This window comes from Chlorocebus sabaeus, chromosome 4 (assembly GCF_047675955.1).
Source record: "Chlorocebus sabaeus isolate Y175 chromosome 4, mChlSab1.0.hap1, whole genome shotgun sequence".
Taxonomy (NCBI): Eukaryota; Metazoa; Chordata; class Mammalia; order Primates; family Cercopithecidae; genus Chlorocebus; species Chlorocebus sabaeus.
The window spans coordinates 32,659,750-32,684,411 of record NC_132907.1 but is presented as its reverse complement, the minus strand read 5'-3'; the positions used below and the strand labels follow the sequence as shown (position 1 = coordinate 32,684,411).

The window sequence follows — 24,662 nt, the reverse complement described above, 5'->3', positions numbered from 1 at the left end:
GAGAAACATAAAGTACATACTTATGTAGCTAACTTAGATTTCAGCTTCCCTTTCCTATTTATTTAAACAGTTTATTCAAAAAAGTTAATCTTTCTGGTTCTGTTGAATTCTTATTATAGTCTCTCAACTGAGTGAATTAGGAAAAAAAGGAAGAAAACTATTTCCTTCACCTCCATCAGTAGTGTATTAGGGTTCTCCAGAGAAACAGAACCAAGAGGAGACAAAATATGTTTATATATAAATAAATTGCTTGTAAGGAATTGGCTCTCATGATTATGGAGGCAGAGGAGTCCAAAATCTACAGTCGGCAAGCTTGAGACCCACGAGAGCCCATGGTGTAAGTCTGAAGTATAAATCTGATCATGTCCCTTCAGTGTGGAAATCACCAGTGGACCTCCATTGTGTACAGAATACAGTCCACAACTGTTTGTATTTCATAAAGATTACTTAACTAGTTGGGCTCTGAAGGTGGAAGAAGTAGTGTCCCAGCTTGAAGCAGCCAGAGGATGAAATCTTCCTCATCTAGTCAGAGTTTTATTCAGGCTTTCAGTGGATTGGCTGAGGTCCGCCCACATGGGAGGGCAAACTGCTTTACTCAATTTATAGATTTAAATGCTAATTTCATCCAGAAACAGCCTCACTGATACACCCAGAGTAATATTTAACCAGATTGCTGGGCACTCAGTATCTCAGTCAAGTTGATACAAAATTAGCCATCACACTAAGAAAGGCTTGTTGACAGATCATCTTTTTATTCAAACTGTTTACACCAGGCACTGTGCAGTGTGAAGAAGCAACTGAGTCTCTGACCTGAAAGAGCCCACAACCTAGAAGGGGAGACAGGGACAAATGGAGCAATAACAGGTGTAAGAGAGAAAGGAGTCCAGGGAAACTGAGAATCATTCCTAAGGATATGTAGTGGATTGGAGCCAACTGGTTAAGTAACCTTTGTGAAATACAAAGAATTGTGGTCTGTATTCTATAGTCAATGGAGGTCTACTGGTGATTTTCACCCTGGAGGGACATGATCAGATTTATACTTAGAAAGGTCACTTTAATGCATTGTGGAGGACGACAGAGGGGGTAAATGCTGGTGAGTGGTCTCAGACCAGTGGAACAACCTGGGATGCATGTTAGAAATGCAGATTCTCCTTCCTTGGTACAAACTCATATCAGAATCTTTTGGGGGTCACACAGTAGAATCTGCATTGCAAACAGGAACTCTGATGGTTCATATACACTGTAAAAATTGAGAACCTACTGCTGTGGAAGTGGGAAAACCATTTAGGTAGCTGTTAAAGTAGTCTTATCTTGGTGAGCAGTGATGACATGAATTTGAGATAGATTTTGGAGGAAGGATTAGCAGGAAATGGGCACAGGTAGGTATGGCTAGAGAGTGTTGAAAGGTGTTTACAGTTTGGGTGATGTGACGTACACAGGCATATACAATTTTTAAAATTAGTTGTGCTTATACCTGTAGCCCTGTGCTTATTTTTATACCTTGATTCGTCCTCATAACGTATTGAACAGGCATTTTAAAATTTAAAAAACATTTTGTGCGGAAAAAATGGAAATGGGCTTTTATTTTCCCTTCTAATGATCCCTCTTTTTTTAAAGTTAGAAAAGTTTATCTTCCAAGATAGTCAACAGTTGCCTGTTAATGCTGATACTGGTATTTCTTCAGGGTTGTACAGAAAATGAATTCTTTTGGAAGAAAGAATAATTCCATTTTGAGAGTTGATGAATCTGTTTATTTGTTGGGGTGGTGTTGGTGGGTTTGTGGTTTGGTTGGTTTTTTGTTTTTATTATTTTTTTTGGCTAGAGTTTTTATTAAGCCAAGAAAATATACTAATGAGGCTAGAGATTTGACTTGTTTGCTTTCTGCTTGTATGGTTACAGTGTTTCTTTTTTTTTTTTTTTTTTTGAGATGGAGTCTTGCTGTGTCGCCCAGGCTGGAGTGCAGTGGCACAATCTCAGCTCACTACAAGCTCCGCCTCCCGGGTTTACGCCATTCTCTTGCCTCAGCCTCCCGAGTAGCTGGGACTACAGGCGCCCGCCACACCTCGCCCGGCTAGTTTTTTGTATTTTTTTTTAGTAGAGACGGGGTTTCACCGTGTTAGCCAGGATGGTCTGGATCTCTTGACCTCGTGATCTGCCCGTCTCGGCCTCCCAAAGTGCTGGGATTACAGGCTTGAGCCACCACGCCCAGCCGAGTGTTTCTCTTTTATTTCCTTAAATAATATTTTTGTTGAAAGGAATATTGGGAAATGAAATTGACAATCCGTTGCCAAGATTTGGGAAGTAAAAAGGAAGAAAGAATTTAGCGGCCCCACGTGGTGGCTCACACCTGTATTCCTAGCACTTTAGGAGGCTGAGACGGTAGGATCGCTTGAGCGCAGGAGTTGGAGACCAGCCCTGGCAACATAGTGAGACCCTGTCTCTTTAAAAAGAAAAAAAAAAACAACTAAAAATCAGCCTGGCACACGCCTTTAGTCCCAGCAGCTGCTTGGGAGGCTGAGGTGGGAAGATTGCTTGAGCCTGAGACATTCAGGCTGCAGTGAGCTATGATTGCACCACTACACTCCAGTTTGGGTGGCAGAGCAAGACCCTGTCTCAAAATAAATAAATAAATAAATAAATAAATAAATAAATAAATAAATAAATAAAATAAAATAAAATCTAGCCAGCATTCTAAGAAGCCTAGAGGCACTAAAATTTGATTAGAAAATTACTCATAAATTGTGGTTTTTATAGCTAATAATCTTATTTGAAACTATTCTATATTCTGTAGTCAGTGGAGCTCCCCTGGTGATTTCCACACTGGAGGGACATAATCAGATTTATACTTAGAAAGGTCACTTTGGTCCATTGTGGAGGAAGACTGGCAGTGTAGATGTTGGTGAGTGGTCTCAGACCGGTAGAACAACCTGGGATTCTAAAAGTTAAAATTAGGCTTTTAAAAGGACTTTTTTCTCCTTCATTCAATACATTGACCTACTGGACCGCTCTTCAGAATGGAATAGAGAATACTAGAAGAAACATTGGTTCTGGGATTCTGACATCTGTATGTTACCTTAACTTGTGTAGATCCTAGTGACCTCCTTAGGAAGTCTCTCTCGCTTCAGTTTCCACCCCTCTGATCCATTCTGCCCCACTTAAAAGCCAAATTTCTTACAGGATCAAGTTAATGGGGCTCTATTCTGTGCTGACTCAGTCGCCAGCTTTTTCTCTTGCCTCCCTGGGTTCTTCATCATTCTCCAAACATGCCATACACTTTTACACTCATGGCTTAACTAATATTTCTGCTTCTTGGTGTGTCAAGCCCTTATCCTCTTTAGCAAAAATCTACCTTTAAAATTGCATTCCAGACTTATAGAAAGAATTCATTCCATCTTTCTCTGTTTCTTCATGGCACTTTGTCTTTACTGCTAATATACAATATTTAGTTGTTTATATTCAGTCTAGTGACCGTAAGAGGATTTGAGACAGCGCATAAGAAAGTGCATGCTCATTATAACAGAAAACTATTAACATAGATTGAAGGGATTTAAATAAAAAACCTTGATTGGGGAAACCTGTGGCATCAGGATATAAAACTTAGCGATATGCTTTCTAATTACCAGGATAAAAAAAGAAACATTAGGAATTACATGGCTCTTATTTTCAAGTAGAAGGAAGTAGGTTTATCAGGTGTTAAACTTAAGACAAATCAATTTAACAGAGTTTGATTGAGCAAAGAATTCTTCACAAATTGGGCAGTCCCCAGAACCAGAATTGGTTCACAGTGTCTTCAGCGCTGTACCTGGTCAGATAATATTTATGAGCAGAAAAGGGAAAGTGAGGTACAGAAAAGGGAAATGGGGTACAGAAACAGCTGGATTGGTTACAGCTCAGCGTTTGCCTTATTTGAACATGGGTTCAACAGTTGGCCACCTATAATTGGCTAAAACTCTGATTGGTACAAGAATAGGTTACTATCTCTACACTTCCAGTTAGGTTACACTTTACTATGTACAAAGAGACTTTCAGACTGAACTTAAAATATGTGAGGAAGAAGCTTTAGGCTAAATGTAATTTAACACAGGAGAGGGAGATTCATATTTCTTCTCATTGGGGTGTCATGCCCTGAGCCCAGAAATGCATTTTATTTATTTATTTATTTATTTATTTATTTATTTATTTATTTATTTTTGAGACGGAGTCTCTGTCACCCAGGCTGGAGTATGGTGGCTGCAACCTCCACCTCCTGGATTCAAGTGATTTTCCTGCCTCAGCCTCCCAAGTAGCTGGGACTACAAGCACGTGCCACCACGCCCGGCTAATGGCTAATTTTTTTAGTAGAGACGGGGTTTGGGGATTCACTGTGTTAGCCAAGATGATCTCGATCTACTGACCTCTTGATCCACCCGCCTTGGCCTCCCAAAGTGCTGGGATTACAGGCATGAGCAACCACACCTGGCTGAAATGCATTTTTAATTAGTATTTATATAAGTGACTATAAAAGGACTGCTTGTTTTAACAATAAAGAATTAGTTGTTTCTGATACCCTAACGACTGTAGGTAAGTGACTCCGGGATTAGCTGACTGTGGCCTTAGCAACATCATCAAAGCCCCAGGTTTTTTCTACTCCGTCCCCTCAGCGCATTAACCTCATCTGCAGGCTACCATCCCTCATCAATAAAAAGTAGTTCTAGGCATTACAGTTCATGACAATGCCACTGACACATAAGTAATCTTCTTCCTTATGTCTTTTTTAAGATCGAGGCTATCCTTATCTGGAAATCATTGCAGTAGGTGTCTTCTTATGTCTAATTGGCCAGAATTCCTTAAACATGCCCCTACTGAAAGTAGTCATTGACCGGGGGATGGGATCTCCATTACCGATTTTTGAACTACTGGCATTGGGGGTCTGGGATCAACTTTTTCTGAAATAGTGGTAGCATGGAAGAAGAGGAAAACTGGACAGATTCCGGGTTCAGTTAGGAAAGAGCTGATTATATAGACAAGCAGAGTGTCCACTACAGAGCCCAACTGAATAGTGTCAGTTTTGTCTTATGTGAAACAACCCATAAATTGTTTCTTCTCTTTTTTTTTTTTTTTGATATGGAATCTCGCTCCGTTGCCCAGCCTGGAGTGATCTCAGTTCACTGCAACCTCTGCCTACCAGGTTCCAGCAATTCTCTCATCTCAGCCTCCCTAGTAGCTGGGATTACAGGCACGTGCCAGCATGCCTAGCTAATTTTTGTATTTTTAGTAGAAATGGGGTTTCACCATGTTGGCCAGGCTGGCCTTAAACTCCTGACCTCAAGTGATTTGCTCGCCACGGCCTCCCAAAGTGCTGGGATTAGAGGCGTGAGCCACTGCACCCGGCCTGTAAATCATTTCTTATATAAACCTAGCTGAAAGTCAGTTACATAGCAGTTAAAAAAAAAAAATCATTATTAAACAATTTATTGGAGGCCAGAGGTAAAAAATATATATAAATAGGAAGCATATTGGTGGTTTGGCCTAACATAGGACTGGGGTTAACAGAGTGTGTGCCCCCCACAACTTCCTCAGCAACGTTAGCATCAACATTATGGAGGAAATGATGAGAAGGCATCACAGAGGAACTTGTGAGAAATGCAGATTCTCAGGCTCCATCAAAATCTACTGAATTAGACACTATGGGAGTGGGGCCCAACTGTGCTTTTAACAAGGCCCTTCAGCTGGTTGAGCTGAAAGCTCAAGTTTGAGAATCGCTGATATTGGACATTAAGAAAATAACTTGAATACTTGGCCTTCGTCCCAACTATCCCTCCTGTGCACACAGATGGGCTCCAGGTAGAGTGGAACTAAGCTTTTTTTAGACAGTTGCACTTATTCTGTTCAGGTACCAGAATAAAGGCAGTTTTAAAGCACCCAAATTTGATACCCTGAAGTAGAGAAAAATTCATTTAGACAACAAAAATTTTGAGGAAAAATACTGTTTATCAGTGCTCAATGAATGTTTGTAAATTCAGCTTTTTCTCATCTGTAAAATGGCTGAATTACTTAGGGCAGAGTTTGTATAAATTAAATGAAAGGTATTATTACTACAAGTACCTTTAAACCCAGAAATGACTTAAAAGGTTTCACTTTTTTCATGCTAACACCTGTTGGTTCTGTTTAGCTGGTTGAAGTTTCTTCTTGAGAAAGATTCTTACTTAGCAGGCTGGAGTGCCTGGATATATTCGGTGATTTCTGCCTTGAGTTTAGAATGGAGGAGTGGCCACTTATATTCACGTTAGTCATTCCTATTTTAAACTGTTGGGTTTACTATTTTTATTAGTATATTACTGCATGCACAGTCTACACACTTTAGTTTATTAGACATCTATTAATTCTTACATGTCTTTTATGTAAAGCATGATTGTCTATCTTTAATCTTTGTCAACAAAATGAGATTTGACTTTTAATTGGAAATTTTTCTGCAGGACAGTTTTAACTTTGGGCTTTTCAGCCTCCCAAAGTACTAAGATTACAGGTGTGCACCGCTGTTCTCTGTCTTAGGGTGATAAATCTTTTAATTTAGGGAAGGCAGAACAGAGAGCATTCACTATATGAGTAAGTTAACAGATTTTGGAAAGCAGTGGAAGAATTTGATGCAAAATAAAGCATGCTTTCGTGCAGATCCATAGTCATTGCAGTTAGAATTCAAGTTTGCAACAGACATAAATTGACTAGTGTAAAGGAACCCCATATTATTATTCAGTTCTAAAATACAAAGTGGGATGTAGACCTTTTTAAGACATTTCACTTTATTAAATAGCTTTTGGGTTGATAAAATAGTGTAATTTTCTCACTTTGTGTCGGAGTCCATTGGCCAGCTACTTGTGCTACACTGTATTATATCATGGCAGGCAGAAGCATTGCAGCCCCAGGTCAGGGGCATGCAGTGAGTTAGGAATTGAGTTCCTACCATTTTTCAGGACTTCTGATTTCTAGCCTGAGGCTCTTTTTGATCCCACCAGTGGGCACTAACTGAATCAGAGGCAGTCACTTCAAACATTGCTTTTTTAATGATAGGAAGTAGAAACAAAAGGCACTTGTTTCCACTGCAAGAATGAGCCTGATCAAGTTTTCTGGTATCAGCACCTGTGTTAGTTCTCTATTAAAAGCTATTTACACAGCTGAGTCAGGAATTGTCCTTCACCTGTACTTGCTACAAAGCAACAGAACCCAAACTTTCTTTGCCACTGTTTATTTGTTAAGAACTTAGATCATGCTGGGCTCGGTGGCTCACGCCTGTAATTCCAGCACTTTGGGAGGCCGAGGTGGGCGGATCACGAGGACAGGAGATCGAGACCATCCTGGTTAACACGGTGAAACCCCGTCTCTACTAAAAATACAGAAAATTAGCCGGGCGTAGTGGCGGGCGCCTGTGGTCCCAGCTACTCGGGAGTCTGAGGCAGGAGAATGGCGTGAACCCAGGAGGCGGAGCTTGCAGTGAGCCGAGATCATGCCACTGCACTCCAGCCTGGGTAAGAGCGAGACTCCATCTCGCGGAGGTGGGAGGGGGAAGAACTTATGATCATGTTGATAAATTACTGAATTCTCCTGTTACAAGTTAGGAAACATTGGGGTTTGTTCCATCAGTTTGATTCACTAGACTGTTGATTTCTGGTCTCCCTAGAACCATTGTTGACTGAACAGGAAACTGTTTCTGTTATCTCTGCTAATAGTAAAGGGCACGGTGCAGATATTTAAAATAAATGATGTGTAACTACCCAGAAAGTACAAGTGCTATCAGGGACAGATTCCTCATAGCACAGTAATGTCATTTGGAACACAAGGTAGATTGTTACATAATTAATATGTGATATCTAAATTATTGCATGTTTAAAATTCTGTAGATGTGAAAATTATGGGGAAGAAGAAGTATTTTTTAAGAGATTATGTCATTTTTTAATAACATATAAAGGGTATGCATGCATTACTTTGTCAGCTGATGTTTCATTGTTTCAGAAGTTGCGTGTAATTAAATTACTATCTGAAATGCCCAAGTAAAATGCTGTAAAATGTTTTAGTGTGGCCCTTTTTATAGTGACATATCTTTTCATAATTCAAAAATTTTGTTAAATTTTAAATCTAAATTGTCTAGTCTTTTTCTCACATTTTGGTGTGAGAAACTAAGAACATAGAATTATTCATGTTCTTAGTGATTTTAAGGGCTTATTTTTAAGTGTATTATAGATATTTTTTATTTAAAACATGTTTTTTAAAAAATTATTATAGCTGTATGTTGATGTCTCATCTTGAGGAACCAAAAGTAACAGAAGATGAAGAACCACCCACAGAACAAGATAAGAGAAAAAAGATGGTAAGTTATAAAAGTAGCTTCTAAAAATGAAGAATCATATATTATCATTTTCTGTAGGTTCAGAAATATCTCGTCTGTTTGTCCATCCAGCTATATATCTATCCGTCTATCCCATGTTACAAAATTAATGTAAAGTGTACCCTAAAACAGATACGTTTTATTCCTAATACAGAAAGTTGAGGATAACTTTTCATCTGAAATAACTGTTGCTTGTCTTAGTGCAGAGCAGATGATTTAGTGTTTTACTTGTGGAAAGTGTGTGACCTGCAAACCTTATTTAAGTGGAAATGTGTGTTCTTCTGTTTTGAGGAGATGTGCTGAAATTTCCTTGCATTGCCTATTGTTTTATAGATCTTCACATGAACTTTTGCTGACCTGCATCATAGGCTTTTATAAAAATGCCCTTAAATTAACCACAACTAGTAAAAACCACTAATTCTCACCAGAGCAATCTGATAAGGGGAAAAGAACAAAAAAATAGGAAATACCTAAAATATCTTGCCTTTTAAAATTATATATAATCTTGAATGTTTAAATATTTATTTTGACCGTGAATATAAAATAGGTACATAGGAAACTTTTTCCCCTTTTCTTTTGGAATCTTTTCTTGTCTTCTGGCCTCATCATTTAACTAACTTTATTATACCTTCTTTCCTCATTTGCAAAATGAATACAATTGTATCTGCCTCATAGATAGAATAAATAAATATTTAAAATGGTTATGGATACCTAGTAATTACTCTGTGTTAGCTATCATTTTAATCCGATCATTGTATTTACACCTTGCATTACAGCACGTTAGCCTTCAATGGCTTCATCCTTAGCTTATAGCTAACATCGCACTGCTCTTAGAGCATGTGCAATGCTCTTCTTTTAAACTGTTTGAATTTAACTCATTTTACTTTGCTTTACGCTAGGTATCATCTCCCTAGCACATAGTATAGAGGACAGGACAACATCCAGGGATTCTTAAGACCTGAATTCTAGTCCTTGTTGTACTATTACTTGTAGCCTTGAGCAAGTCACCTTGTCTTTGTAGATCTGTTTTACCTCATCTGTGAAAAGCGGCAGAAATTGGCTTAGCAAATTTCCAGGGCCTGTGAACTGAAAAATTACTGTTAAAACTCTTAATGTCATTCCTTTTCTTCCCCCAAAACAATGTTTATACGTGTAATAAGTCCTCATTTAACATCACTGATAGTTTCTTGGAAACTGTAACTTTAAACAGAACAACATATAATGAAACCAGTTGTACCATGGGCTAATCTAAACAAGAAGCTCCTACAGCATATTTCTGGTCACAAAAACATCACCAAACTTCTAAATAAAGATCCAAAACACTTCTAATATTTAACATTGAAGTAAGTGTGAGCTGTACATACATTTAAGAAATATTAATAAAAACAAGTTAAATTATTTTCCCACTTTTTTTGGGAATCAGTGAGTGATGATGGTTGTGGTGGTGAGTTAAATCAAGGAATAAATATTTGCAAAGTGAAAATTGTAAGGAGCACCTCCTACTACCTTGCAGTTCAAAAATAAAAAGAACAAATCTGGCGAGCTTGCTGAAAGCTTTCATACAGCAGCATTTATATGCATTTGTATGACCATAATTTGTATTCATTCATTCCTTCATTTTTCCAACCCACTTATTCTGCTTTAGGGTAGTGGGTAGCTGGAGCCTATCCTAGCAGCTAAGGGTGCAAGATGGGAACCAGTCCTGGACAGGACACCATTTCCTGACAGGGTGCACTTGCACACACTCTCACTCACTCAGATGGGAACAATTTAAACACGCCAGTTTACCTAATGTGCACATCTTTGGGATGTGGGAGGAAACTGGAGTACCCAGAGAAAAGCCACACAGACATGGAGAGAACATGCAAACTCCACACAGACAGTGGCCCCAGCCCGAATCTATTTGTTTTTCTTATCAAAGTTATAATGAAATGATGTTAGCAGGGACCTGCTGCACAGTCATGCACTGCTCAATAACACAACATTTCGGTCAACAGCAGACTGCATACTGTAGTGGTCTGATAAGATTATGATACCATATTTTTACTGTACCTTTTATGTGTTTTGATGTGTTTAGATACATAGATACCGCTTTGTTACAGTTGCCTGCGGTATTCGCTACAGTAACGTGCCGTACAGATTTGTTGCCTAGGAGCAATAGGTTATACCATATAGCCTAGGTGTGTAGTAGGCTGTACCATCTAGATTCCTGTAAGCACACTCCATGATGTTTACACAGGGAACTTGCCTAACCATGCATTTCTCAGAACATATCCTCATCTTTAAGCAATGTATGACTATATTCCTTTGAAATTAAATTGTTGTGTGGTTTTTTGTTTTGTTTTGTTTTTTGTTTTGCAATGGAGTCTCGCTCTGTCACCCAGGCTGGAGTGCAGTGGTATGATCTCGGCTCACTGCAACCTCTGCCTCCCAGGTTTAAGCAATTCTCGTGCCTCAGCTTCCCAAGTAGCTAGGACTACAGGTGGTGGATACACACCGTTACATTTATTAAAACCCATAGAATAGACTACAGGTGCGTGCCACCATGTTCGGCTAATTTTTTTGTTTTTCTAGTAGGCACAGGGTTTTGCCATGTTGGCCAAGCTGGTCTCGAACTCCTGACCTCAGGTGATCTGCCCACCTTGCCTCCCAAAGTGCTGGGATTCCAGGTGTGAGCCACCATCCCTCGCCTATGTGGTATCTTAAATACATGGAAAGTATTTTTTTTTCACCTACAGTAATAATAACCTTTAAGTATAGCCTAACATTTGTCTTTCTGCCACTCACACCCCCACTTTGTCATTCTAATTATATGTAGTATTGGTTTATAGAACAACCATTATTTTTTTAAGTGGCTGATTTTATTTGAAGTTATTTACTGCAGTAGGTATTTAATACAGATTTATATTGTCATCTCTAGTAAGATTTCTAGTACCTTGGTCTTGCTCTTGGATACCCACTGCTCTTGGATATGCTGAGGATACCACAGCAGTTTTTGACTGAAGCTGGGATTGTGTATTGTAACATTTAATAAATCTAATTATGAATTCATGCTAATTTTCCAACAACTTTAAACAAATAAAAATAAAATTTGTTTCCCTTGTCTCTTAGAATTATAAGTTAATGTATTTTTTCAGTAATTATGTCATTCTTGAACTGTGTTGTCTATAACGTTAGACATTTTTTGAGAACTATCCAGTGATATCTTGGTTGTTTCTTCAAAGGGAAAGAGTAAGTATTTGCTGGTAAATGGTTATGAATTATTCTTTACAAAAAAAAAATTAACAGCAAAGGTTTTTCTCATTTTAAAATGAAATTATTTACTAGGAAGAAAAGTATAGCTGCTTAGTTCCAAGGTCACATAAATGAAAATTTGATTGGCTTACTGTCATTGTTGTCTTAAAGTAGTCCCTAAAATGTGGTGTCTGGGTTTCAGCAGCTGCTTTGGTAGAGAATAGCAGTAGTGATTGTAGTTCAGAAAGGCAGATGATTAATATTATATGAAATGTGCCAAATAATTTTCCATAGGTTTCTGAGAATTCTCTGTGTTTTATTTCAAATAAGGATGAAATTTATACTCAGGAAAGCTATTAAGCTGTCCAGACTTTTGATCTCCCTTTTCATTCAGCCTCTCTCTCTACCTTTCATTGCAGTGAAATAATACTTAGAGTAGCAAATGCAGCTCAAGCATTTCATTTAATATATGTTTCCTTTGTGTCCAGTATATTATTATAGTAGAATAATTAATGACCTTTACTATAAAGACTTGAGCTAATATATTAATATCTTAAGTTTTTTGTAATTTTTTGAAATCTGACTTATAGTCACTTATAAGTTGTAATTTCCAAATTCTAGTTTTGAGCACTTTAATGCTTTCTCGCAACTCTATGATACCAGCTAACAAAGTATTATTATTATTATTATTATGTATTTATTTATTTATTTATTTATTAAGATAGTCTTGCTCTGTTGTCCATGCTGGAGTGCAGTGGGTGCAAACATGGTTTCCTCAGCCTTGACTTCCTGGGCTCAAAGAACCCTCCTGTCTCAGCTTCCTGTGTAGCTGAGACCACATGTGCATGCCACTACACTAATTTTTACATGTTTTATAGAGACAGGGTACCACTTTGTTGCTTAGGTTGGTCTCAAACTCTTAGGCTCAAGAGATCCTCCCTTGTCAGCCTCCCAAAGTGCTGGGATTACAGGTATGAACCACTCCACCCTCCCTATTTTTCATATTTATTATTACTTGTTCTCTTTTTTTTTTTAATGGGCAAATGAAAACTGTATGGATCTGTGGTATACAACATGGTGTTTTAAAATATGTGTATATTGCAGAATGGCTGAATCAAGCTAATGAGCAAATCTGTTACCAGTTGAGCTCGTTCAGAACGAGAAGAGTTGGGCCACGCGTGGTGGCTTATGCCGGTAATCCCAGCACTTTGGGAGGCCGAGGTGGGCAGATCTCTTGAACCTAGGAGTTCAAGACCAGCCTGGGCAACATAGCTGAATCCCACCTCTACCAAACCAAACCAAACAAAACAAAACAATAGCTGAGCGTGGTGGCATGCACCTGTAGTCCCAGCTACTTGGGAGGCTGAGGTGGGAGGATTGCTTGAACCTGGGAGACGGAGGTTGCAGTGAGCCAAAATCATGCCACTGCTACGCCAGCCTGGGCAACAGAACAAGACCCTGTCTCAAAAAAGAAAAAAAGGAAAGGAAAACCCTTATGTCTCATTACAGACCACTGAAGTTGAAATGTTGTGCAGGGCCGGGCACGGTGGCTCACATCTGTGATCTGAGCACTTTGGGAGGCCGAGGCAGGCAGATCAATAGGTCAGGGGATCGAGACCACCCTGGCTAACATGGTGAAACCCTGTCTCTACTAAAAATACAAAAAAATTAGCTGGGCATGGTGGCGGGCGCCTGTAGTCCCAGCTGCTGGGGAGGCTGAGGCAGGAGAATCGCGTGAACCTGGGAGGTGGAGCTTGCAGTGAGCCAAGGTCGCGCCACTGCACTCCAGCCTGGGTAACAGAGCAAGACTCAGTCTCAAAAAAAAAAAAAAAAATGTTGTGTACATTATCATTTGAATGTGTTTTAAATTGGACCATATATATGGCAAACATAATATGCAGCTTTACTTAGCTTTTTAATGCAACCATGTATATGTAGACTGCGGCTCTGGCAAGCTTTGGCATCGTAGTCTTCTGCCTAGGCTCTAGCATATGTAAGTAAACTATATGTTATGTTGAGTTGCATTTTATTTCATAAATTTATAAGTACATCCTAAGTTTCATGCCAAATAAAACAAATCCTGAGCATGGCTTTTGTACTGTCTTAGTGATTACGGTTTCTCTACTGCTCTTGGCAAATATCACACCGGATCAAGGATGGACAGGAGTGCTGCACTGTGAGGATGAAATTGTCCTGCTATCAGAGCCTACACATAGCTAACATTTTTCTCTTAGAGCACAGAGACATATCCCTCATTTCCCCCTCCCTGCTTTCCCCTCCTTTACTCATCAACTCTCTGAAAACTTTTATTTTATCTAACTTTTGGATCTAGAAGGTTCCTTTAGACTTGCACTTATTAGAATTTAGAATACATCGTCAGAAGGAAAGTGACACTGTTATGAATTGAAAACATTTCATGAGGTTTTCTGCAAATCTTTATTCCAAATATAATGTCAACAGGGCACCCTGTGGTAGTGGCTTGGGGTGGGAGTGGCTTGGGGTCAAGTTTAAAAACCTGACCACTGAAAACCAGTAGATTGATTCTTCTGCCTTCTCCCATTTGCTTCTAGAAAACCTCAACAGAATTACTATAAAGATAGAATTGTATTGGTACTGATAAGATACTGTGATGTTCTTAATTAAATATCAGTAATTTTTAAATGTATGCATAAAATACATTTTCCTTTTGCAAATAATAATGTGAGAATAATTCATCATCATATTGGTGGCTTCACAACTACCCTTTGAGAATCCTTACCTTATAGCATTCAGTAATCAAGATAAATTATAGCATTGTTGAAAATACTTTTGTATTCAGCTTACATGCACTGCCACTCAGGTTATGAGTTGAGAGCTTTTTTTTTTTTCTCAACTTGCACAGTTAACATCTATCGCTTCTATTGTCATGCCACATCTCTTTTTTTGTTTTTTGTTTTTGGAGAGTCTTATTCTGTCACCCAGGCTGGTGTGCAGTGGTGCTATCTCAGCTCACTGCAACCTCTGCCTCAGCCTCCCAAGTAGCTGGGATTAAAGGTGTGCACCACCACTGCCAGCTAATTTTTGTATTTTTAGATTAGAGACGGGGTTTCACCATGTTGGTCAGGCTGGTCCTGAACTCCTGACCTCAAGTGATCCACCCGCCTTGGCCTCCCAAAGTGCTGGGATTATACAGGCATGAGCCACCACTCCTGGCCTCTCTTGCCACATCTTGACCCCAAACCTTGAACTCCAACATTTCTCTCTCATCATGGTCTCTTCTTCCTTACTAAGCATTCCTTTTCTTTTGGTAGATCTATTTTGAACCTTTTCTGGAGCCCTACAATTTTTCCTTACTTTGTCCTCTTAAATCCTAGAATCCCACATTCTTTACTGTTTTTACCTTTGTACAAGCTATATTGCTCACCCTCTCTATTTCAGACTTACTGGATCTGGGGGCCTGGGAACCAGGCATACATATTTTCTAAAAGCTTCACATGTTCTTTTGGTGTACAACCAGCGTTGAAAACCATTAGAATAATGGTTTATTATTTTAAGAAATAATAACACTCTTTTAAGAAAGACCTCTGCAGTCTGCCTCCTTTTAAACCTTGTCCTGTATTCTCATTCTGTCTCCTTCACTGGCTAAACCAAATGACTTGTCTCCACACGTTATGTGGTTTCTGCCTCTCTTACATGCTAGTCCTCCATCTGGAATAGCCCTTTTGTCCCTTTTCTCTCCACTGAGCTTTTGCATTTGCCTTTTTAATTCCCATATATGCCGTGTCCACCACATAGACACAACCTCCCCCACTGTCCACATCCTGTGCCACAGTGTTACGTTTGTTACGGCTGATGAACCTACATTGACACATCACCGAAAATGCATAGTTTATGTTAGGGTTCACTCTCGTATTGTACATTCTATGGGTCTTAAGAAAAGTATAACGGTGTATATCCACCATTGTGGTATCATATGTAAGAGTTTCACTGCCTTCAAAATCCTCTGTGTTCTGCCTATTCATCCCTCCCTCCCCTGAACCCCTGGTGTTTTTACTGTCTCCATCGTTTTGTCTTTTCTGGAATGTTATTTAGTAGGACTCAAACACTATGTAGCCTCATATGATTTTTAGTCAGAAAGTCAGCAGAGTGTGATGTTGCAGCTAATGCATGTTGCCACTAGTCTACTGGCTCACCATGTTGGTGTGGGGAAGCAGCTGGAAGTGCAGCAACTCCACATCCTGCCACATCCTCTCTAGCTTCTCTTACTTCAGAGCCAGGCACATGCCTAGTTTCATAATGAAGACATTGGCTTCTCTTAGAAGATATCTCATCAGCAAAGTTGAAGACTTGTAAGTGATGAGAGGCTGAAGGGTGTTCCCATCTGTTCATATAGGTTCTACTATTTCTTGCAGTTTCGCTTTGCCCTGTCCCTTGGGCCATATGACTTCAGGCTGTAGCGTCACCAGCACAAAAAGAAACAGCTTTCCATGGACTAGACGTTTTACTGGCTCTCATAATCATGGAAGATCAAATCCCTATAATAAAGCCCATGTATATGATTGATAGAAGCTTCCCAGTGCCTAACAGCTTGTGTGATGTATCTCAGGTGCTCAGCAGTGTTTACTGAATGGATAAGTGACTGGATGAACCGATGAATGAATGAGAGACACAGTCCCTGCCCTCAAGGAATCCTAGACCAGTGTGGAGACAGAACTGAGATGTAGGGCCGACAACACAATTGTGTCATTTTGACATCTCTAGTGGAGCAGTCTGGAGAAGAGCTGGGCCTGCCTCTAGGCCTACCTGTCACCAGTGTCTCCCTGGTTTGGGTTTATGCTGGGTGAGGTGATGGGCACTTCATTAGACTGCCATGTTAGTTGGTGTCACCGGGGATCTGGGAGCACATAATTCAGTGTCCTAATGTCCAGTAGGTGACTGCAAAGCTTGCTCCTGAAAATGAGGTTCTAACTGTTGTGTGTCCAGCTGCTGCAGCAAATATGAAGTCAACTCATAGTTACATGTGTGGGTCTGCTGTGGCACCTGCTCCTGGGACCACATTGGATGTGGCCATTGGTGATACTGTAATTGTAGCAGTTCCATTTAGGGAAGCACTGCCTAGCTCTCAGGAGGGAATAACAGCAGTCATGGGTGAGGCAACACCAGTTGTTGGCATCCACCGGCTGCCCCTGGCCCACCAAGCCACAGTGGCCGCAGTAGATTAGGTACTTGTAATATTACTGGATATTTTTTATGGTACTGTTTGAGTGAATAAAAGCATAGGCTTGAATGCTTTATAGTCGTTAACATAGAGGTACTCATGTTAGTGTTAGACTCATGTCACTTTATTGCTTGCCATCTGATTCTTTTTTTTTTTGCTTCAAAAATTACTGAAATAATTTTGTTTTTTTCTTTATCCTTTGGCACATGATGATCTTTACAAAGTTTGTAGATAGATAATGGGAAAAAGCCAGCTATATATTGAATAACAGTTTGAAAAATAGTGAATACAAATTATTGCTTCTCACTTTGCAACGAGAAAGCAATTTTACTATGAATTTTTATCCATGTCTGTCTTTTGGTTGTCACTGATTTGTTGTCACTTATATGTTGGTTATCACCTGTCACATATATTTGCACCAAATCTGGTTACCATAAGGCCCAGTTTATAAAAATGTGTACAAATCCTCACATTCCATTCTTTTAAGACTTAACAAAATTAACAATATTAAAAGTGTTTCTCTGTTTACTGTTAGTTAAATAATCAAATAATCAAGTGATAATAATCAAATGATCAAGTAATCAAATAATCCTACCTGCTACCATAGCACAACTAAATACATAATGGCAATAGAACTAGCATCTTCAAAATGAATCTTTTTTTTTTTCTTTTGTATTCATTCCACATACATTTTTGAATGCTTAACATGTGAAAACCATTGATCTTTATAATCAGTACTTCCTCTAAGAACCTATCTTCTAGGGTATTTTGATCAATAGTACATACATAGTATTTTTAAAGTGTTAGATATCATTAGCTTATTACCAGGCCAGTTTCTTAAAATGGAAAGATGTACTTGTTTTTATCTGTCCTTTGCTCACATTCTACCTGCTTCTCTAAGTTTGATTAACTGACTATTGTACTGCTGTTGATACATCCTTATTTTCGTTTCTAGATGATACTGAAACATACAAAAAGCCATTCTAGGACATATAACTTTACCTATAAATATTTCAAAATTGTCAATCAAACATAGCTTTCCTTATAAATGAGGCCCACAAGCTCAATGCTAAACTTGTCTCAAGTCTTAGAAATACACTGTGACCATGGGTAATTCAGGTCCTAAAAACTGCAGAGTTGAAAGTGACATTAAAACAATCCAAGAAGATAGGAAATAATAAATTGAAATAATCCAACTGCGATTCAGTAAAGATACAAATTGATAGCCAGGCATCCCCCTAAGGTAGCAGTTCTTCCTGTGATAGAGCTAAAATGTTAATCAAAAAATAGTTTCAGATTATAGAGGTTAAGTTCCTTCATAGAAGGCTACATAATGGTAATCAAAAACACTGGAAAAGAAAATGCCTTTGGAACTAAATAAAGTGATGATTGTGTTGGTTATTTTTTTAGTTGAGATTTCAAATTAATTGCCTGCTGACGTCAGTATTGTTATTGAGTATTGCATAGCAGACGTCCTCACTATATCTCCCTTATTTACTTGAATTGTTACTAAAAACCTTAATCATCATGAGTTCAGTAACTTTGCCCGTGTTCACTTGGAAACATTGGCAACGTGGTATTGGCTCAAGGTAAATAAAATGTTCAGGTTTGTAAATGAAGAATGTGGTCTCATTTGGGAGAACTTATTTTAGTAACTTAGGTAACATGCCAGGGTACATTAGACTGCCTTCATGGCAGTTTTTTCTATTTCCTGTTTTTCTCTTCTGCTTCTTTTTCTCAATAATTATTGAGTAATACTTATTGTCTTTTAATATAAGGGACTTGTCTTTCAAGGGAAGAAAAATTTAACTTTTTGAAGAATTGTTCTGCATGTGGAAGTTGCCATTTTGAAGAAATTGTTTTTTCATTATAAAAGTAACCTGTACTAATTTTAAGACCACAAAATGAATGTTATGGTGTGAAATAACATTCCCCTGGGTAACCTTTACTAACATTATGTGATAAGTCCTTCCAAATATTTTATTTACATACATAAAATATATGATGTGTGTATTTTAAATGTTAAAATTATGTTACATTCTGTTCTGCTGCTTAATTTTTCTTAAATGAAGAACTGCATAATTCAGTGAACCAGTATTTTCCAAATGATCAGTGAGTACATGTTAAAAAATCATTCAAAGGTAAAGATTTATTCAGAGAGTAAGATAGGCCAGTGGATTATAATGTGACAGAGAATGGGGGTCTATTGATATGGTTTCAGATTTCTTTTAAGAAACTACTGTTTGTGAGTTTCGGTGTAGTTTCAAAGAAGAATATCCACAACGGTCAGCAAAGGCTGTTAAATACTACTACATTTTCCAGCTGCATATCTGAGAAAGACTGGATTTTCTTTACTTTAACCAAAACACATAATGCAACAGATTGAATGCAGAAACAGATAGGAGAATCCAGCATTCATTTAAGCCACACATTAGATTTCCAAGTATGTAAAGCAGTGCCGTTTTTCTCACTAAAGAGATATTTTTATTTTGAAAAATAGTTACTTATAAAAATTATATTGACATGTAATGGATTTATTGATATTTTTAAGTGAGTTGATAAATATTTTTGAATTTTCTAATTTCTGATCCAGTAAATATTGATTGATTTAACCCATATAAGCAAACACTTCTTGAGATCACCAATAACTTTTAAATGTAAAAATATTAAGGGCCTTGAGGCCAAAATGAGAAACTCTACTCTTGAAAGACATTGAGACTGTTTCCATTTTTCAGTTATTATAAGCAGTGCTTCAGTAAACAACATCATGTGCCTGTCTTTGTGTACCTCTAAAAGTTTGTAGGAAAAATTCTTAGAAGTAGATATGCTGGGCCGAAGGATATGTGTTTTTGAAATAGTGATAGATTATACCAAATTGCCAATTTATGTGCCCAGCAGTGGTTCATGAGTCATCCTACATTCTGATCAATGGGATAAGTAGAAAGCAGTGTATTGTTGTTTAATGTACTTTTTCTTAATTATGAGTGAGACTAAGAATTTTTTAGATGTTTATAGCTGATTGATTTTTTTTGTTTGATGGCTTGTTCATATCTCCCTCTCACACACAATTTTTTACTGGACATTTTGTTTGATTATCTGCTTCTGAAAAGGAGTCCCATGGTAGATTTTATTTCCCAAGAATAGCCATAATAGTATCTCCTATTCCACATGCTCCTTTTTTTTTTTTTTTTTTTTTTTTTTTGAGGCAGGATCTCATTTTCTCACCCAGTCTGGATTGCAGTGGTATGATCTGGTTCACTGCAACCTCTATCTAATGGTCCCAAGCTATCCTCCCACCTCAGCCCTCCAAGTAGCAGGGACTACAAGTGCACACCACCATGCCTGGCTAATTTTCATATTTTTTGTAGAGAAGAGCTTTTGCTGTGTTGCCCAGGCTGGTCTTGAACTCCTGAGCTCAAGTACACTGGGATTACAGGTATGAGCCACAAATGCCTGGCACACATGCTCTTCTGTAAAATGTGATTTTGACATTCTTCCTCATTGGCAGGTTGGGTCTATAGTCCTTCCCTTTGAAATTGGGCACATTTGCTGATAGTTTATGACTTCCCAAGTCTCGATTATAAGATATAGCTTCCACCTGGTTCTCTAGGGACACTTGTACTTGGAAACCAGCCACCATACTATAAAGAAGCCCATAAATCCATAAGAAGTAGGCCTCATTTTCCCCAGCTGAGGTCCCAGTTGACAGCTGGCATTAACTACTGAACTTATGAATCAGTGACCCTTAAGATAATTCCAGGCTGGGCATGGTGGCTTACACCTGTAATCTCAGCACTTCAGGAGGCCAAGGCGGGCAGATCATGAGGTCAGGAGATCAGATCATCCTGGCTAACACGGTGAAACCCCATCTCTACTAAAAATACAAAAAATTAACCGGGCATGGTGGCGGGCGCCTGTAGTCCCAGCTACTCAGGAGGCTGAGGCAGGAGAATGGTGTGAACCCAGGACGGGAAGCGGAGCTTGCAGTGAGCCGAGATTGTGCCACTGCACTCCACCCTGGGTGAAAGAGCAAGACTCCGTCTCAAAAAAAAAAAAAAAAAAAAAAAAAAAAAGAAGGGCCTGTGCCACCCCGAGCCTTCAAGTCTTCCCTGTATATATCCTAGCCACTTTAATTTTTACATGAAACCTTGCAAGGTGAAATTACCTATGACAGACTTTAAAACAGTTGTGCAATTTTATCTTTATTTTCTTTTTCACATGTGCATTGTGTGTGAACATCATATTAATACATCATCTGATTTTCTGGAGATGTCCCCTTGGAATAAAGTACTTTAAAATAAAACACATAGAAAAGGAAAGCTTTTGTTATATAAACTATTCAGATGTTATTTATGACTTTCTTTGAACTTAACAAGAGTTGATTTCATCCCCACAACTGTCTTACTGAGCTGGAAGAAACCTGATGAGTTTCTTAACCTTATTTCAAAATGGCTTTATGTCATTGTGTGAATTAAATTGAGGTAACTTTTACATACAAACAAAGAAGAGGAAGGATCTTTGTTTAATAGTGGTTCTCAACTGGGTACTACGTTGCCCTGCTCCTTGCCCCTCCCTGCCAGCATTGTCGTTACAGGACAGGGAAGTGCTACTGGCAGTAATGAGTGGGAGCCAAGGCTGTTGCTAAAGTTCTGCAGGACTTAGAACTGAAATGGGAGAGTTTCCTGATGCCCCTCACAGGGTATGCAACAGAGATGTGACTTATCTACAAGTGCTCAAACCCCTTGCGGGAGGGGGAGCATGCAGACAGGTAGGTGCAGGAGCCAGGGCAAGTACCCCTGGGCTCTGACCCTATGACAACATCCAGGTTTGGTAGCCTGCAACTCCCAAAACCCAAGTGTGTGTGTGTTACAGTCCACTTTTAGCTTTGCTGTCTGCAGGCAGCTTGAGCGTTAACCTGCTCAGTGCCCTCTTAGTACCCAGGACCTTGTCTGGCATCCAGGAAGAATCAGCTCACACACAGACTTGAAGATGGTGAATGTGGGGGTTTTATTGAGTGGTGGAGGTGGCTCTCAGATGTATGGGGTATGTACCGAGACCAGCTTGGTCTGGGAGACCCTAACCCAGCGGCGCTAGAGGAATTAAAGACACACACAGAAATATAGAGGTGTGAAGTGGGAAATCAGGGGTCTCACAGCCTTCAGAGCTGACAGCCCCAACAGAGATTTACCCGCATATTTATTAACAGCAAACCAGTCATTAGCATTGTTTCTGTAGATATTAAATTAACTGAAAGTATCCCTTACCGGAAACGAACGGATGGGCCGAATCAAAGGAATAGGTTGGGCTTAGTTCACTGCAGCAGGAACACGCCCTTAAGACACAGATCCATCATGCTAATTGTGACTTAACAATGCCTTTAAGCAGTTTTCCACCCTGGGCGGGCCAGGTGTTCCTTGCCCTCAATCCCGTAAACCCCCAACCTTCCAGCTTGGGCGTTAGGGCCATTATGGACATGTTACAGTGCTGCAGAGATTTTATTTATGGCCAGTCTTGGGGCCAGTTTATGGCCAGACTTTGGGGGGCTTGCTCCCAACATGTCTCCCTTCTTTGATTTGCAAAGAGATAAAAGGGCAGCTTTGTCACACGTGAGCTCCTTCTTGCGGGAGTCGGGATCCACATCTGCAGACTATACAAAGACAAACAACAGATTAAAAGCATGATCGTCGTTGAACTCACAGAGCTTCCAGATGTTTTTATCCATTTTTAATGAGTTACTAGCTGCAATTTGTCTGCAGCTCCTTTAAACACTCCAGTTCCTGGCATTAGGGTCAGGTGTGCCTGGGATGCTTTAAATATTTGTTTGTTTTAAATTTGCTGTATTCAAAAACAAGTTTGTAGAGTGTCCTTCTAGATGCTTTTTTATTCTTTCCCAAATTTTGATCTTATTAAGAGCATTTAATAGTTTCCACAAATCCTTATGTTAAGCTTCTAGAGCGGTCCCTATCGTTTGAGGTTGAGGTGCCACTATACCGTCACGGTTCCAGATAACAGGAACTTTTGCCATACTTCTTATCATTTCTTCCATCTGACCATTTTGTTCAGATCATCTGAACGTAGTGTGGCCCTGGCACGCAGACTGAGAGGTGCAATTCAAGCTAAACATCCCCTTAGGGGACCAATTAATAATGATTCCATAGGGATCGTTGTACAGCACCTTTGCCCGTTCTGCACTGCAATCTTCCTAAACAAGTACGTTCATTTTTTCTAACTGGGTCCAATCCTGTTTACAAATAGGTTTTTGTGGGCGGTATGTCTCAATTATAGGAGCAGATTTATTATGGTAAATACTGACATCAGAAAGCATGTATAACTGTGTCAGAGTGATTGCATCCAGGCATTATTGCCAGCCAAGATTGATAAATATACCCAATAAGTATAATTGTTCTCTGTGTCAGCCCTTATTGAAGGAATACTCACAGCAGTGGTGATAACCGCTATCATAGCTACCATTAAATTATTCATTGTGACTGGTTGTCCTGCTTTCCTCAGGTTTTCTTCTGCCATCTGTGACAGCTTCTTGATCTGTCCCCAGGTGGGTGGCTGTGTTCGACAGGTGTTGCTCGTGACAGTTGGGGTCCTCCTCAGCATCAGCCTCAACATGACTGCAACCGGGGGGGTCTTCGGGATCCTCCCGGAATCTCGTCCTCGACATCTGGCTCATGATAAGATTTCAGGTGTCTTGATGGTATCCAAATTGGCTGTTGATTTTGGCCTGGAGAAATACAAGCATAACCTCTACCCCAAGTTATTATTTTCCCTATTTATTAACTTTTTGTTATTGGATCTTTTCACCAAATAATGCTAGATTCAATTGTGTATGGGCTGCCCTGTAATCCCTATTTCTCCTCCTCTTTTTGTTTTTGTCAATTGATCTTGTGTATGAAATCATAACTGAGCATTTTCAATTAACTGTGGAGTGAACCACATATGAAGAATCAGAAATCACATTAATAGGCATATCAAAAGCAGTCAATACCTCAATTACAGCTACAAGCTCTGTTTTTTGAGCTGAAGTATAGGGCGTCTGGAAAACTTTACTTTTTGAGCCTAAATAAGAAGCTTTACTATTACCAGACCCGTCTGTAAAAACATTCTCAACACCTTCAGTTGGTTTAAATTTAGTTAGGGAGAATCCAGTTAGTTAATTTCAAAAACTGAAACAGCTTCGTTTTAGGAAAATGATTATTGAGAATACCCACAAAGTCAGCTAAATGGGTTTGCCAAGTAAGACTGTTTATAAAGGCTTGCTGTATTTGTGCCTTCGTGAGAGGGACAATAATTTTTCCAGGATCATATCCATGTAATTTAACAATGCGAGTTCTCCCAATCCCTATCGTAGTAGCGATTTGATCTAAATAAGGAGTTAGAGTCTGTGAATTAGTATGTGGAAGAAAAAGCCACTCTACTAAGTCCTTTTCTTGGACAGTAACACCACTAGGTGAATGCTGAGTTGAAAAAATTAGCAAATCTAGAGTCTTCTCTGGATCTATTTATCTGAGCTTTATGGACTCAGATTGTATCAGTTGTAACTCTGCCTCAGCCTGTTTTGTTAATTGCCTAGGGCTAGTGAGACTAGGATTTCTTCTAAGGATAGAAAACAGATTACTCATGGCATAGGTAGAAATGCCTAGAGCAGGTCATATCCAGTGAATATCCCCTAGTAATTTTTGAAAATAATTTAATATTTTTAATTTATCCCTACATGTGTTTACTTTCTGTGGCGCAATAGTGTCATTTGCTAAGGTCCCCAAGTAGGAGTAAGGAGTAGTAGTCTGAATTTTGTCGGGGGCTATCATTAAACCAGCACAAGAAATTGAATTTTACAAGTGGTCATAACATTGGAATAATATT

At 39.1% G+C, this 24,662-nt stretch overlaps 1 protein-coding gene across 5 annotated transcripts in view; it reads left to right on the top strand.

Moving 5' to 3' along the window:
* Positions 1-24,662, top strand: part of IPO11 (importin 11) — a 231,220-nt gene that overhangs the window by 187,750 nt on the left and 18,808 nt on the right. For all 5 annotated transcript variants that reach the window (XM_038010419.2, XM_073014741.1, XM_007973675.3 and 2 more), the window contains one exon: positions 8,257-8,341. In XM_038010419.2, the coding sequence (XP_037866347.1) occupies positions 8,257-8,341 (85 nt within the window). The remainder of the gene's footprint in view (positions 1-8,256; positions 8,342-24,662) is intronic.